At 38.4% G+C, this 17,918-nt stretch overlaps 1 protein-coding gene across 1 annotated transcript in view; it reads right to left on the bottom strand.

Moving 5' to 3' along the window:
• Positions 1–13,190, bottom strand: part of LOC120419781 (uncharacterized) — a 28,336-nt gene extending 15,146 nt beyond the window's left edge. Inside the window, exon 1 of the mRNA XM_039582613.2 lies at positions 13,125–13,190. Coding sequence (XP_039438547.2) covers positions 13,125–13,190 — 66 coding nt within the window. The remainder of the gene's footprint in view (positions 1–13,124) is intronic.
• Between the last annotated feature and the right edge of the window lie 4,728 nt (positions 13,191–17,918).

The following is a 17,918-nucleotide window of genomic DNA, read 5'->3' as shown; positions in this document are numbered from 1 at the left end:
CCTCCAAATTGCCTGTTCCATAATTGTGGGACATTATTGTGCCTCCCACAATTGTGGAACACCTGAAATTAACTGATATTTTCACAAAAAAAAAAAATCAGTTCGTCTGAAAATTTCATGTAAAAATTCATTTCAGATAACATTATTTTCTGAAGCTTTTACAACTGGGAATAGATCTTGCTTATTTGTTAGAGAGCAACCATTACAGTGCTTTGGAATAAAAATGTAATATTTTATTTTTGGTAACCGTTTTAAAGGATAATTGGTGTTTTGCCTTTTGTAAATGAGATAGGTACTAACCTTTACCGGCCATGATAATAATCTAGTTAATTTTTGTTTTTGTTTACCGCGTTTTTTGCCATCAAAAACATATTTTTTGTATGATTTGCCTTCCTCACTGAGGTAAGGCTATAATCCTGCTCTAAAAATGAACTTCGTATAAAAACGTCGTAGACCCACCTTCATGTATACATATCGACTCAGAATCGAAACCTGAACAAATGTCTGTGTGTATGTGTGTGTGTATGTGTGTGTGTATGTGTGTGTGTGTATGTATGTATGTGACCAACAAACTAGCTCATGTTTCTCGGCACTGGCTGAACCGATTTGACCCGAACTTGTTGCATTCGACTTGGTTTAGGGTCCCATAGATCGAGTTTTATGCAGATTGAAGTTTCGATAAGTAGTTCAAAAGTTACGTATAAAAATGTGTTTTCACATATATTTGGATCTCACTTAACTGTATATAAACTATGTCCGGGTCCATCATCCGACCCATCGATTGTTAGGTTATCAAAAGAAATTTCCAACGAGTCCAAAACATTGAAGATCTGGCAACCCTGTCTCGAGATATGGCCACTTAAGTGATATTGATGTACTTTTTTGAAGCCGGATCTCACTTAAATGTATGTAAACTATGTACGGATCCACCATCCGACCCATTGTTGGTTAGGTTATCAAAAGACCTTTCCAACGAGTCTAAAACATTGAAGATCTGGGAACCCTGTCTCGAGATATGGCCACTTAAGTGATATTGATGTACTTTTTTGAAGCCGGATCTCACTTAAATTTATATAAACTATGTCCGGATCCATCATCCGAACCAACGTTGATTAGGTTATCAAAATACCTTTCCAACGAGTCTAAAATATTGAAGATCTGGCAACCCTGTCTCGAGATATGGCCACTTAAGTGATATTGATGTACTTTTTTGAAGCCGGATCTCGCTTAAATGTATGTAAACTATGTCCGGATCCATCATCCGACCCATTGTTGGTTAGGTTATCAAAATACCTTTCCAACGAGTCTAAAACATTGAAGATCTGGCAACCCTGTCTCGAGATATGGCCACTTAAGTGATATTGATGTACTTTTTTGAAGCCGGATCTCACTTAAATGTATGTAAACTATGTCCGGGTCCATCATCCGACTCAACGTTGGTTAGGTTATCAAAAAACCTTTCCAACGAACCCAAAACATTGAAGATCTGGCAACCCTGTCTCGAGATATGGCCACTTAAGTGATATCGATGTACTTTTTGGAAGCCGGATCTAAAACATAGATGAAACTTGTGTACAGCCATTGTTGTGAGGAAGGCTCCAAACACATAGGTGGATTAAGTTAGTTTTTTGTTTTCATTTCAATTTTATGTGCCAATGTTATTTATATTCTCTCAAACTGGCCACAGAGACAAATTTGAAAACAATGTTATGGATGTGGAGCATGAATTAATTATACTCACTGTCCAAACACTTTGATAAACACATAATACTTCAATTTCAATTCAATTTATTTTGTCAGTAAATAATCAATTTACAATTCCGTATTTCTTCTAACCTAATAGAGTTTTGGAGTTCCTTTCAACCATGGTTTACACTATAATTCATTTTGATGTAATTGGATATTCTAACAATGGATTTGGCAAGAGAAGGAAAAATTAAAAAAAAACCTTCTAGATTTGCTAAGGAAAGGATAGGAATAGAAAAGCTTAAAACTAAATCACAGTATGTTTTGTCTATTGACGTCAAAAAACTTCGCTGCACAAGGCAGCTTATCCGTTGTAGATGTACTTCATCATCAGCTCACTGAGAGCTTGGAATTGTTCTGCCTTGTTTCGACAGGCACGAAAGCGCGTGAGCATCTCTCCAGCAAGGGCGAAAAACTCAGGAAGCGTGAAGAGATCATCACCGGTAACATCAGCTTGTCCCGGGGGAGAACCGCCCCCAGAAGCGGCTACTCTAGCGTACGAACCTCCCCAACCGGGAGGGAACGCTGGGTTGGTCGATGGAGCCGCTCCGCCGCCAGCTGCTGCAGCGGTCGAGCTCGAAGTCTTCGGAGGTTGGCGGGACGCTGGCGCTTTCTTCTTCTTGTCCTGCTCCTCGATGTACTTTTTCCGCGCGGCACAGCCACGGAAATTCGTCGTGTGGTTTCCACCACAATTGGCGCACTTGACACGTGCTTTGTGTTGCTGGGCGTTTTCCCCCAGTTGGTCTTTCCGCGGAAGACTGCACCTTTCGGTGAAGTGGGTCTCACCGCACTTTACACACCGGAGTGGGAGATTGCAGTTTCTTGAGCCGTGTCCGAATTTCTGACAGCGGTGGCATTGGGCTGCGTCAGCCGGATTCTTCGTGTAGAATCGCCACGTCACAAAGAAGCCGTCCAGTGCTTTGATCCGTCGTAGGTCCTGGATTTTGACGGACCCGCGATCGAAGTACAGGAGGTACAAGGTGTACGTACCTGTCACCGTAGTCGATTTTGAGAGCACCTTTATCTCTCGAGGCTTAACCTTGACGCCCGTCAGGTGTTCTTCCAGGTCGGAGATCGGGCGGTCCGGATATCCCTGAAGGACGATCTTCACTGGGACCTTCTCTGCAGGATCAAATGTGAAGAATTTGAAGTTTCGCAACTTCAACTTCTTCACCACCAAGTCGAAATGCAGCTTTTTGTGGGTAATCACTTGCACAGAAGTTTTGCTAATTTTGAGACAATATTGGAGTCCCTCAAGCAACTCGTCAACAACGTCAGCCAACGTATCCAAAACAAAAATTGGAGGTGGTCGTCGTTCCTTTGGAGAGTTACCATTTTTCTGCTTTCCTTGCTTGCGCGCAAGTTCATCATCGTCATCGTCGTCGCCAGCACTGCTGCTGTCACTGTCGGTGTTGTTTTCATCTCCACTCAGCATCTCAAATTCGTTGCTGGTGGGAACGTTGGAAGTGGTTGTCGTCGTAGTGCTGGTGGACTGCTGCTGCTGCTGCTGCTGGCCGGAAGTGCTTCCGGATGCCCGGGTCGATTGTCTCGTCCGTACCGGGGACTCACGTGGACGGTATGACACGTGTAAAAATGAAGGATCGGTGACGTCACCGGGCACGCTCCCGTGCGCGATGGCGGTCGATGCGGCATTGTTGTGTTTACCTTTCTGCACTCTGCCGGTAGATGAACTTCGCGGGTTTTTCGAGGCCACACTCGAACTGCCTCGGCCACGGCTGGCCCTTGGCATGCTGGAGGAGCAAACTCGCGGGTAATCACGGTAAATTACGGCGAAAAAATCGAAAAGTCTGAAGAGCTCCGAACACTTGACTGTTGCTGGCTGGTGTTGCCAGTCCCGATGACACATAATACTTCTCATCAAAAATACTGATGATCATGTTTTGGTTTGGTTGGTTGGTTTGGTTTTCGATAAATTTGAATATTTTCCGGGAATTCCTGCGAAAATTCCTCGTTTCCCAGGAATTTTGTAACCACGGGAAATTGGACGCTTTAAAAGCCCATTTAACATTCCAATGCCCAAGGCTCAAAAAAAAAAAAAAAAAAAATGGAAAGGTAACATCAACTCAATAGTTCTCGGTTATAACTCAACCAATCAAGATGATTTGTTAGGATGTCTAGATTCTAGAACTTTGCAGAACTTAATTTGCTCAAATCTGTAATTTTTGCGATGAAAAACATCGTTCCAACTTTTTTTTCGCTTGTAAAAAAAATCGCCAAAAATTCTGCGGAGGCAGTCGTTTTAAAAAAGGTGGAACGATGTTTTCGGTCGCAGAAATTACAGATTTGTTTAAATCAAGTTCTGCAAAATTTTGGGATTATCTAGACATTCTTACAAATCACCGGAAACAAGAATCGTCCCGATTGGTTGAGTAATGTCCGAGAACCAGCGAGTTGAAGTCACCGTTCCACCTTTTTTGGGAGGCTTGGGCGTCCGTGTGAGTTGGACATGCGTTGGGCGTTCCAGTGTTAAAAAGTATATTAAAACAATGGTCGAAAATCTGGAAAATTTATGGAAACACAAATTATAAGATTTATATTGTCAGCTGTGTGCTATCTTGTGACATAGACCATGTTGGTCGAAAATGAGTTAATGATGACGTTTTGCTATACTTAACAAACACTACAAGATGCTTTAATCCGATTTTGGAAACTCACTTCCGTTTCAAGGATATCGTAATACACACTTGTGACATAGACCAATTTATCATCAAAATGATCGTGCACACTTGTGACACGTCATACATGGTGTTGGAAAATGTGGAAAAAATTTCTTGTTTTTCACAAATTTATGTTGATACACATTTTCTGAAGGCAATGCAATCTTTTGATTTTGAAAATATACTGATTAAGTCGGTTAAACCATTGATTTAAGTCTATTTTAGTTTGTATGGAAATTCTGTGCACACTTGTGACACGTAGTACAATTTTACTTTCGAAACACACTTGTGACACGTGATTTTCAGATTTTTGATTACATAATTTACTGTATCTTTTTACTGGTGTAACCAAATTAGTTGAAACTTAGAGCGTTTGTTAAGCGATAGTATACGAACCGATTGCTTCAAACTTTAAAAATCGATTTTCTCGAAAAGTACTAAATGGTCGTTGTCACAAGATAGCACACAGCTGACGATATAGAAAATAAGAGATCCACTGTACATTTAATCGTTCTACAGTCGACTCTCTGGTTGTCAATATCCAAGGGACCGTCGAGGAAGAGAAGCATCAGTTTACAGAATGATGCAAAATGAAGACTTGATTGAAATTTGTTTTTTCTTGCTGACCAGCTATAGGAGAGAATCATGGCAACGTCCAGCAAACAAAAACAAATAAATGTCAAACACCCTTCAAAGCTTCGCTTCTCAAAGAAAAATGTCTATGCAAGCCATGAGAAAGTAAAATTATTGACAACCGGAATATATATTTAAAGCAAATAGAATCCAAGGGACCGTCGAGGAAGAGATCCTTCAAGCAAGAGAAAATATCGAGGAATAAAGATAATCGAAGATTGAAGGGACTGAAGAATATATCGGTACATGGAGCATTATTGATATCGAGAAGATCGACAGCCAGAGAATCGACTGTATATTGAAGTGGAAACATGAGGCATTTCTATTCAAATTTACATTTTATGACTTTGTACCAATCGGAGGCTCAATTAATCGCATTTAAATTTGAGGTTTTTATTAGAAACAATACAATGTGTTTTTAATGTTGAGTCAACTGTGAATCTTTTCAGCATCTGTGCATTTGCCTTTTTTTTCAAATTTTATATATAATATAATAAACTCAAACATAAAAGGAAACTGAATGCGTACACTAGTCGATCCGTGTCGAATTGGTACGAACAGGTTGAGGGCCTCAACAATCATCTTAAATGAGTCAATCTCTAGAATCTCCAGACAACCAACACTTTACTCCAATTGCATCATCACCGCAGATCACCAGATAAATTGGCAAGCACTTTGCAGCACAATTTATGTATAGCATACCGTACACCGCAACTCCCGTCACATAATCCGTCCATATTACCGCTGGAGGCGCAGTCACAAAACGATGTCACCCGTTGCACTGTCTTACTGGCTCAGTACCAGACCGGCAATTGCAACAGTCTCATGATGGTCCCTCGTATAAAACTCAGCCACTGCTGCTATGTTGGTCCATTTTTCCCCCGAAACCGCACATTGCCGCTTGCATTCTTATTTTCAGGTCTTCAGGGCCGTTCCAAGTGCAGTTGCTTCAATGTGCACGTAATGACAGCCTTTTAGCAACCGCAACCGTTTTGTCTTACTTCCACTAGGCCGGGCGGGCCGGGCTTCCGTTAGCTAAATTGGTAGCATTGACAACTCCCCTGCCGTCGGTACTGAACTGCAGTGTGGCGGTACGTGTAATTGGAATTTGCTTCAAAGTATTGCGTGCTTTATGAGGATGAAGAAGTTTGTGGTGATCGATTTTACAGGTTGCGCGAGGGTTCTTCTGGGGCTGATAAGAAGACTAACTAAATTCGTTAGTAACACTTGGATTGGCACGCGGCTCAACAATCTGCGAAATGGTTCGGTTTCATCACACGAGAGGGTCGTAAATCTTGTCCCTTCACTGTAGAGCCAAAGTCTATGCTCACTCCAGTGATTGCAGTAATTATGCAATTGAGCGGTAAATATCTAATACAATCTCTGCGGTGGTGAGGTGAGTAGAGAAGGTAAAAGAGATACTAATTAGAGGATGGCTCAATTCCATTAAATTACACGACTTGCGAATGCTGCCGAGGTGGTCTGCAGAGGAAAAAAGATCCGTCCAGCGGATATGTTGCGATTCTTTTGAGATATATATCTCCTGGGGGATTATGCAGCGCTCAATTAGGGCCAAAGCGAAACTGATCTACTTGCAGAGCAGCATAAAAGTGAACATAAACTTCACTCTCACTTGCGGGGAACATGTTCCTCTCATTATTCTTCAACACGATGAAGCATTCCTCGCCTTAAACTGGAGGAGGAGAAACGATTTTTCAATTTCGCCCCAAAGTGGAAACTGCTGAAATAAGCAAATAGGTGAAACAATTTGCCTACCGCGCGCTCGCGGCCGTTAATTTAAATGTGAAGTGTATTATTACGATCTTCTGTGCATTATTGGTTCAATTGCCGCAAACGAGAAGGTAGGCCACTCCACTCATTTTCGGCACGGAATTGGTTTATTGGAAGGCAGACAGGTTTCTCGTTAAGGAGATTTTAAATGAGAGCAGATACCCGTTGTTTTGTTTTGATAATTTTGTATAATTTTGATGCGAAATTTGTACATTACTTTTAAATAATTTGACTTAAGATTCATTTTTTTTGTAACATTCCAAAAAATCCATATTTATTTTTCAAAGAAATCAGGAGAGATGAATGGTTTTCAAATATTCATTATGTTTATATTTACTAACAGCAGTTGAAACTGTTCACATGAAATCACACGCAAGCGAGATATCAAAACACAACTTCTGTCTGCGATCAGCAGAGAAGCGAGTCAGACGTGCGTCCCTCACAAACCAAAAAAGTGCTAAAAAGTGCAAAAAATGCCTCACGGCAAGAAAAAGAGGCGGTCCTCACCAGCAGGATCGGCAGATTTGAAGAAGCTAAAGAATGCCGAAGCGCTACCTGCAAAGCCAGGCAGTTTGAGCAAGGACGCTCAAAAATTGTCTGGAAACCAGTTCGCTACCCTCCCTGTGGACGTGAGCGAGAAGGAAGAATTTGAACGACGGGAAAAGTTGCCACCCATTTTTGTGAAAACATCGTCATCGGATTCGGTGCGAAAGTGGCTGACCGGGTTTATCAAATCTGGTGCTTTACGAGCTTCCATTCGCTTGTGTGCTGATGGACTCAAAATTCTGCTACCTACCAGAAAGGATTACAACTACGTTCGGGATTTCCTGAACAACACCAAGATTGAATACTACAGCCATGACGATCCAGGTAAACGCCCCATGAAACAGGTCCTCCGAGGCCTGTATGATATGGATGTGAGTGTGCTGAAAGAAGAGCTCAAAACTCTTAAGTTGAACGTGATCGAAGTCTTCAAGATGACGAGACACAACAAGGACATCAAGTATCGTGATCAACTGTACCTGGTTCATCTCGAGAAAGGATCGACAACGCCGTCTGAGCTGAAAGCAGTTCGGGCAATTTTCAACATCATCGTGACTTGGGAACGTTATCGCCCAGTGCACCGTGACGTGACACAATGTTCGAATTGCTTGCAGTTTGGACATGGTGGAAGGAACTGTTTCATCAAGAGTCGTTGTGCAACCTGCGGAGGTGAGCACAAAACTCAAGCTTGCAATACAATCAACGAGAACATTGAAGCCAAATGCTTCAATTGCGGCGGCGACCATTCGACCAAGAATCGAAGCTGCCCAAAACGTGCTGAGTTTGTGAAAATTCGGCAGCAAGCGACGACGAGGCACCAACCAAATCGTCGCAAAACACCACCAACTTTCACGGACGTGGATTTTCCTGCTTTGTCGTCACATGGAGCGGGATCTGTTCGAGTGGTTCCAAATCTGCAGCCATTGCCGTTGAATCAGCGGCAAAAAGTTGCAGAGAACACAACACCTCCTGGCTTCAGTCAGCAACCGAGGGAAAACCAACCAGCATCAACGGATGAAGGCAGCAGTGACCTGTTTTCACCACAAGAACTTATGAACATTTTCATCGAGATGACAACAACACTGCGTGGTTGCAAAACTCGTGCGGAACAAGTAAGAACGCTTGGAGGATTTATCTTAAAATACAGTTCGTAGTTTACTCGTTCTAATGATTTTGAATATTTCAATGAATTTGCTTTTTTAGTTTTAAGTTAGGATTAGTTGTTAAAGTGAGTTTTTTTTCTTTTTTACCCAAATGTATTCGATTCAATGCAAAAATGTAAAACAATTTGAAGTAAATAAATGAATGTGAACAGTTAATAAGAAAACGAAAAATATAACAAAGATGAAGAGCATGTAGCCATACCACTTAGAATGTAAATAAAATGTAATTATTATAAGAAAGTTCAATAAAGACATATTTAATTTCAAAAAAATTTCAAAAAAAAACACAACTTCTGTACAAGAGGGGCTATCAGCGTGCAGTTCTGTGCGGACTGCATATCAACAGGTAAAATATATACTCTTTAAAGCTGGCCGCCCCAGAGAGATAGAGAGACATTGTACGCAAGCAAGCATGGAATATATATTTTTCGAATTGTACAATGGCGAATAAACGCAACCATTAGAACCGTGAACGTGAGCGTGGGTAATAATATCGCGTTTGACCCAATTTGAGTGGACTCGAGCCGCGTGGCCGCGGATTCTGGATGAACTTTTAAGCCATATTTTTTCAAATGTTAACGTAGCATAAAAATGCTCCACTTAACAGCTGATAAATTACTTGAAAATTGCTTCTGCAGGATGTTAATGGTCACAGTAAAAAAAATAAACAAGGTTTTATTAACCAAATTAAACTATTTTTTCCTTTTTTCTCTTCAGTTCCTCAGTTTTTAGCAGCTTTTTAAAGTCTACTTTGCGAATATTAATTTTATTAAAACAAAATGTTATAGAGCAATACTAGCTCTAATCAGGAATTTTTCTGGTACTTTTGTAGCCGACCCCCTCCGATTTCAATGAAACTTTGTACACATGTTATCCTTGCCTTATATACACCATTTTTGTGTATATGGAGCCAGTTTCACTTGAAAATGATATTTGATAAGTGTGTAAGTTATTTAAACATATTTGTATTTCGTAATTCAAAAATTACTGTATCCCGAAGCCATTACATCGGATCCAAAAGTGATCAAAAGCAAACTTGTAGGAAATTCTACGGGCTTTCTGAAAATAAAATACACTGAAACGAAAATACAAAAAGACTCACGGATGCAGGATGGTATATCTCTCCTAAAAAAATACAAAAATCATTTACGAAGACTGTTTTTTTGAAAAGTGGTAGTGGGAATCGATTTTCCAGACAATTTTACATAAAAGTCTCCATATTGACCATTGTCCTAAGTCCAATCCTTGTGAAGATATAGCAATTTTAAAAATTAAAATGTAAAAAAACATAGGTGTTGGCCATATTTTAGCAATTTCTATACTGCCCATGATCGCATAAATGTCCCATATGCATTTTCATCAGTTTTGAGTTATTGATGCAGTTTGGTTCAAAATCGTGTGCTCTTTCAAAAGAGCCTATAACATCCAGTACTTTGTTCTAGAAATCAGGAGGAAACCCAGTTTTTTTGTGAAAACTTAACACGTAGCCTTATGTGTGGGACAAACTTCAAATGCGTTTTTCTCAGCTTGCTGTTTTTGCATATGGGACATTTATGCGAACATGGGCAGTATATGACAGACTGAATTTTTCAGTCTTGAAAATATTTTTTACCGGAAAGCTCGTCCAATTTCTCATAAGTTTGTCTCTGGCAGCATTGCAATTGGATTTCACAGATATAAGCTTAATTACATTGCTCATAACTGAAAACACGATATTTTTTCAGTGTAGTGAAGTGGATGATATCAGCCTGGATAGTAAATAAGCTTACATAAATAATAAAAAGAGTTGAATTAAAAAGTGGTCAAAGAAAAACTTATGGAAAATCGGACGAGCTTTTCGGTAAACTTATTTACGAGACTGAGAAATCAAGTCTATCATAAAGAAATGGCAAAACAATGGCCAAAACCCTTGTTTTTTAAACATTTTTATTCAAAAAAAAGTTGTATCTTCACAAGGATTGGACGTGGGACATTGGTCAAGATGGAGACTTTTATGTAAAATTGTGGGGAATCGATTTCCACCCTCGCTTTTTGAAAATGTTGACGTTTAGACCACTTAAAAAAACAGTTTTAGTAAATGATTTTTGTATTTTTTATGGAGAGACATGAAATCCTGAATTTTTTGTGAGTTTTTTTTTTTAACATCTTGAGCTATTTTTTAAAATTTGTCGAACAGGAAAAATCCTGACATCATCTAAAAATTTAACTATTAAGCATTATAAATCGAAAAATCTTATAGAAGTGGTGTGTATTTTTATTTCAGTGTATCTTTTTCAGAAAAAAAAATAAAAAAAGTTAAAAAAAATAAATTACAGGCCACGCACGGTGTGTTTCCTAGAAAAAACTTAAGATAAAAAATCGGCAAGTCTGATATTTGGCACCATGAAAGAAGGGCTCTTTACCGACATTATGCGAGGTCCGGCGAAATATTTCGTCGAGAGGTCTAAAGCAACTTTTTTTTAAAGGATTTTTTTTCGATTTTAAAATCAATGAAAATCGATGGGATCATATTCATATCCATCAAATTTCCTATGAATGCCTCAAGAGACTCTAAATGACATATCTGACCAATATTTGGCCTCAAGTAAAAAGTTTCCTAACCAAATTTACCAGATTTCTTGCTTTCTTTGAAATAACCTCAAAATTCAAGCTGGGAACCTCAATACGACCGAATAAATATCTTTTCTTTGTACAATTTTTCATGAAAATACAGCAACAGATTGCCCGGATACGAGCATAAAACACTGCTAAACTTAGAGTATTTCATTTAAAAGCTATTTATTGCCCAAAAGGATCCCAAAATTATTTTTTCAATCCTCTGCCATATAACACTATGACATTTTAAAACATTTTCTAATCAATCACATTGTAAAGAACAGTTTTCTGAACAATTTCCATAAAAAAAGTATCAATTTTGGTTCAAGATAAGCCGAGATATACCCAATTTCATGAAATAAAAAGTGACTTTCTCCAAAATATTTGGACTTAATTCCTATTCAAACGGGGAACACTGCCTACTATGATATTTTTATGGATGAAAATATGTTGTTGAAACATAAAACTTATACCAAATTTTGATGAAATTTATGGAAATTATTTTGATAGATCCTGTCGATTATCATCGATTTTTCTGAAGAAAAATCCTATAAAAAATAAATAAAAAATAAACTAAACTATTGGCACTACGCCCCCCGGGGCATGGCCTTCCTCTAACGTGGGATTTCTGCTCCAGCGCCTCTGACGAGACAGGAGAAACCGGGACCGACGTTTTACTTCACCATCCGATAGAAGCTCAGTGGATAAGGCGGGAATCGAACCCGCGTCTCATAGCATCATCGGGATCGGCAGCCGAAGCCGCTACCCCTGCGCCACGAGACCCAGAAGAAAAATCCTATATAATCGAAAAAAAAATCTTAAAAAAAAGTTGCTCTAGACCCCCCGACGAAATATTTCGCCGGACCCTGCAAAATGTTGGGAAAGAGCCCTTCTTTCATGGTGCCAAATATCAGACTTGCCGATTTTTTTATCTTAATGTTCTCGGAAAAATACACCGTGCACGGTGTTAATATTTGAATGCAAAAGTGTTTTAAATATTACATCTGTCCAGTTGTTTTGTAATCTTGTAATTTTGTTATAAGTTTCAAAAATTCCGAAGTATTAACGTTATCGCCATGATTTTTTCTTCAAAGATATAAATTTTCAATATTTTGACAAAATTCCTTCAACAAGTTGTTTGGAATAGTGCCCTACACATGCTGATTCCTTTTGGTAACGATTATCCCATTCCTTGTTAAGTTATGGAAATCGTCATTGATCAATGATTGCCAACTTGGACGTCAATGACTGTGCCACAAAATTATATAAATTTTGAAGCACAATTGATTTAGATCAAAAATTCCTTCAGTGGCTTCAAGAAGGCAACAACCGGCACATGCTGATTCCTGTTGGTGCTGAAATTCGTTAAATTGAATTTAATACACAATTTTTTATAGTGATGATTAATTTTCTTCGAAAATGATCAACGGCTTAACCTTAAAGAAAATGTTATTTTTGCGAGAAAAAAAAGTTTTTGCGGTGATGTACATTGGAATTCCATAAAAGTTCAAAATATTTTTAAAGAGCCCAAACATGCTTAATACTAATATTATGCTTAATATTAATAATGCAGAATGGGGCATTTTAGATTGTTTTTAGTTGATTAGACTTCAACGGCCTAACAATGATAAAAACAAATTTTGACAGAACGTATTCTGCTTGCATTTTTTTAAAGGAAAATTGAATTTTAGTTTATGTTAGTGATTTGATCAACGTTTTAATATCATTAGTAAATTATGATTATGATCTCTGAAAATAATTTTATTTTTAACTATTATAAATTTTGCGCGTACTTGACGTTAGACCATTCTTTGGAACTTCAGCCTAGAACAAATCCCAGAACATCGCAGATAAAAAAAAAACCCAGCGGGGTTCATCGCTTCCGCGCGTTGAACTCTTTTGTGAACAATGCTCATCGAACACAAAGCACAACATCCAATAACCGTGACTAGTTGCGCTTCTACAGGGTACTTACCGTTGAAAAGGCCACCGTGGCGACCACCAACAGCTGGGCGGTTCTGGTGCTGCTGCTGCGCGCCATCCTGCTGCTTGGCCGCATCTTCTCTGCGGTGTGGGACACGACGATGCCCACGTGCACAGTTCGGTTCTACTCCCGGTGTTCGTTGAAAAGAGGAAGAAGAGACAGGAATAAGCCGGCCCCTCCCGATGAGAGCGTCGATCGCCTCGAGGCTCCTCTCACTTGGCAGTTGGGGTCCTTGTTTAATTTCGCTGCTAATTTGAAGAATTGCCGTTTGTCGGTAGTTTGAAGAAAAAGAGAATATCTAAAAGAACAAAGAAAAACTCACATTGAAATTAGCTCGTTACAAATTGGACAGCATCTCGTTTTCAAGCTGTGGTGTTCATGTTTGCTCGTCGTTTTTGCTTCAATTGCAACTAGTGTGATACATCTGTGGCAATTTAATTGTTTTGTTTTTTTTTCTTTAACGAAAACAAACAATCAAGTTTAAAAATACGAAACAAGAAAAGTTAAATATATTAGAACAAATTTTTTTCAAAATGACCTCCTTAACACAAAAAAACACAAAATTTGTAAATTAGCTGCTAATGTTGGACCACACTACTTCCCACCCTAACTCCCCTGCGGGCGTACACAAAAGTTCTTTCGCGCGTGTTACAGGCTCCAGTTGGCTCCGGGGTGGTGATAATTGCACTTAATCACGGGGTCTTCTGGGGTCTCACCTCTCTCGCAACCTGGCTTCTCTACTGGTGTCGTTTTCGTTTTAACTGTTTTGTGCGCACGTTCGCGTGTAAACACCTGTTTGTTCGAAATTTCTTCATTTCCCGGTGGAACCCCCGAAATGTTGCGATGTTGAAAGATCGATTAGCGTTAATGTGTGCGCGTGTGTGTGTGTGTGCTCACACTTACACTTTCTGGAAATGAGTGTTTCAGTTCACATATGGGGGAAGTAGTGGGATTCTGCGTGGTTGCGGAATTAGGTTACCGGCGGCAATTCGGAAACGTTATAATTGGTGGCTATATGGGAACGCAGTGAAGGATCAACGGGAAAGCTTGATTGCGAGAGAATCCAGCCTGGGAAAGGAAATTTTGCAAATTGATTTTTTTCGAAACTGGGTCTCTAGGTTTGAGTATTTCCTGTAAGAGACTACACATGATTATTGTTTCGAAACTACCAATAAGCTATCCTTAAGGCTACCAACTCTTGCTGAACAAAAATCCGTATATTTTGCCGATATGACACCATAGTATAAGAAAAACTGTCAAGGAATTATTTAGATGAATTTGGAATTTGGAATTTGGGAATTAAAAATATACTGTGTCGTTTTTGCGGCTTACAAATTCTACTCTGCTATCAGAGTGTTTATGACTTGCACGTTTAAAAATATTCACAAAATAAAACGTGGTTTGGTGAACCAAATCTTCCATTTTTACGAAATATCAAATTTGTTTTTACGAATAATATCATTCTTGGTGTTTTCACGAAAATATTTCTAGATTTTTTATTGAAAAGGTTCTATAAACATGTGAAACACAATAGCTTAGAGGACCGTTAAAAAAACTCTAGATTTGTTAATTTGCTTTAGAATGCCCTTGGATCTATCATTGAATAAAAATGTTTTGTAAAGAATTAGGAAAGAACAATTCTGGAGCAACACGAGAAAAGGGTGGATAATCATTTTGACAGCTGGAAATACTTTGCAAATTCTGAGCCATCAGATAACAATTTCACAAAACTCGAAATGTGAAACAATAGCTAGCCTCCCCAGCTACCTATTAACACTGCGGGTTTTGCTGAACAGTTAAGAAGCTATTACACTAAGGCAAACAAACTCTCACTTTTTGACAGTTTGCCAGTTTTCCTGTTTTGTTTGCCTGGATTTTTTTGTACAAACGTCAGCCTGCATACATTTTGCCTTGTTTGCGAGTTTGACAAACTTTCAAACACGAAAAAGTGCGAGTTTGTTTCTTTGTTTGCGGTAGTGTAATGGCTCATTTACCTTTTGACTCAGAATTTGCAAAACAGTACCGTCAAAATGCTTATGCGCCCTTTTCGAATGTTGCCACAGAATTATTGATAATCCACTTTGAACTGAGTAAACCGCAGAAAACTATCCAAGTTATCCCTTTTAAATCGATCTGTCAGTGAAATAAAAATGTCTAATTTGCAAAGGCTTTGACCGAATGAAAAATGCAATTAGTTTTGGATATAATTTTTGAAAAATATTTGCAACGGCCTTAAGGCTATTGCACATTTTTTGAATCTTTAGAAAGGCAAACAAATGTTTAAAAAAACTTCAAGGCTTAAATCAGGGGTGCCCAAAGTATGGCCCGCGGGCCAAACGTGGCCCGCGAGATCATTTTTTGTGGCCCGCGCACCCATTTTGAATGATCATGAAAAATGGCCCTTTGTCCATTTGCAAAGTGATTTTATATATTTTTTTTAATTTTGGTTTATTTTTAACTATGTTATTTATGTTAATCTTTTTTCCCTGGGCTTTGTCATAATGAGTGTCATAGGTTTGATGCTTGTTTGGCAAAGAGTATGATTTGATTCGATGTGGAATTAAAATCGAAGTGTTCAGTATATTGCTGAAGCTTCCATTTTTACACATGGACACCACTTCATGCTGCGAGAACCCACTTTGGCGCAGTCTCAGGGCTTAATCGATGGCCGGTAAGCTGTCATCGAGACAAGGAGGTTCTCTGATAGTGGAAATATCACATTTGTACAATGAACCGCTACATATGTGATTTTTCCCTATCTTAATGTGGGTGTCAGGTTAGGATGCGTGTTTTTAAAAAAATAGGTTTTGAAGAATTTAGGATTTTAACTATAAATATCATTTTTTTATACTTTGCCTTTAGTTATTTAGGGACAAAATTAGTAACAGTGAATTCAGTAATTCTATCAGAATCGGTGATTTTCATTCAAGTAGCATAAAAACCATTCTGATTTGTCAAAATTTCCATAGAGTCTCGATCAATCAATAGTGAAATGATATCGGACTAAATTCGTTGATCTGTTGAACTAACGGTTGTCGGATTATGATTGTATCGACCATTGTTGCGAATCGAGGATCTACTGGAATTCTGACGATCAAATGGTCGTCTCTTTTTCAATTCACGACTTGTAAAATATGAACTGTTATTCATTTTTTTTTAAGAAGCCAGACAGGTTTTAAAAGAAACGTTTTTTGGCTATTAATTAAAATGTCGGGGATTTGAGATAAGAGTAGCTTTCGGATAGGTTGCTTTAAATCTTGTATTCAATTCAAGTTGGGTAGTTATCCGCAGTGAAAATTTGGACTTATATGAATAATTGAACATTTTGGACTTATGAATAACACACAACTGTGCATTTATTCTAGAGTCAGATCCATACAGCGTCAGTGTTTATTTGGTCGAAGTGTACTAATTCATTGGCAGATCTGATTCTAGTTGTAATGTACGACAAGACTACTGACGGACGTGACAGGACGAGGGCCCAGTTTAGAGGTTTCGACATCAACGATGTGCGGCTGGATCACCCTCCCAAAAAAAAAAAAAAAAAAAAAACTATGTTATTTATGTTAATTTTTTCTATTTTTTCTTTTGTTTATATAAAACCATTGATTCATCCATATTTTAATCCCCATTATATGACACAAATATATCGTTCAAAAATCATTCAAATTGAAACACTAACACGTAGTGCAAATAGTAAATTTCGCCAAAATTTTCTTCAAACATTTTTGGAAATGTTATATGAAACATACAAATTGACTGACTTAGGTAGAAAACTGTAATAAAAGTAAAAACGTTACTTAATCCACCCTTAGGTGGTTGGTGCCTTCCTCTCATTCAAAGGGTAATGCTATCCAAAATAGACACGCTCATGGGAAGGTCTTTTTAGGTCGCATGATATATTTGGAATACGTTTTCATCAAAATATCTGAGATCTGGCCTCCAAAAAGTGTTTAAATAACACTTAAGTGCTTATAACTTTTGATAGGGTTGTCAGATCTTCAATGTTTTGGACGCGTTGGAAAGGTCTTTTGATTACCTGTTCAACGACGTTTTGCATGATAGATCCGGACAACGTTTTCATCGTGATATCTGAGATCCGGCTTCCAAAAAGTGCATAAATAACACTTAAGTGCTAATAACTTTTGATAGGGTTGTCAGATCTTCAATGTATTGGTCGCGTTGGAAAGGTCTTTTAAATACATTTCTAAAAAATTATAACATGTCGGGGTTTCTTACAAAAACCACCCTTTTTACAATCTTCCGGATTTTTGTCAAAATCGTTTTTTAAGCATAACTTTGGAAGTACTTAACTAAACTGCATAATTTTTAATAGCGACTTATGGGACCCCAAAACGGATCGAATGACGCCAAAACGGACAAAATCGGTTCACCCAATGTCGAGATAATCGAATGACAATTTTTTGATCAACATCCCACCACACACACAGACATTTGCTCAGAATTCGATTCTGAGTCGATAGGTATACATGAAGCCACCTTCAGCTTTACGGACAGCAGAACAAAGGAGAGGGAGCGTTTTCTTGGGGCTTTTCTTCACCCTCTCTGGCTTGCTTTCACTGCCCCGCTGCACTATGGGGTATTTCCATAGAAGCGAGCGGCCAAAAATATTTTTTTTTGTGTTGTTTGTACTTTTTATAATAAAAACAAATAAAAATTTATATTTTTTCTAAAAAAAAGTTAAATTTTAGATTTTTTCATATATTTGAGCCCACATGCATTCAAGTGGTGAATTTTAATATTCTTACTTTGTCTAGGAGGTCT

Source organism: Culex pipiens, chromosome 2 (assembly GCF_016801865.2).
Source record: "Culex pipiens pallens isolate TS chromosome 2, TS_CPP_V2, whole genome shotgun sequence".
Lineage (NCBI taxonomy): Eukaryota > Metazoa > Arthropoda > Insecta > Diptera > Culicidae > Culex > Culex pipiens.
The sequence above is the reverse complement of the archived record's forward strand: the minus strand, read 5'-3'. Positions and strand labels throughout refer to the sequence as shown.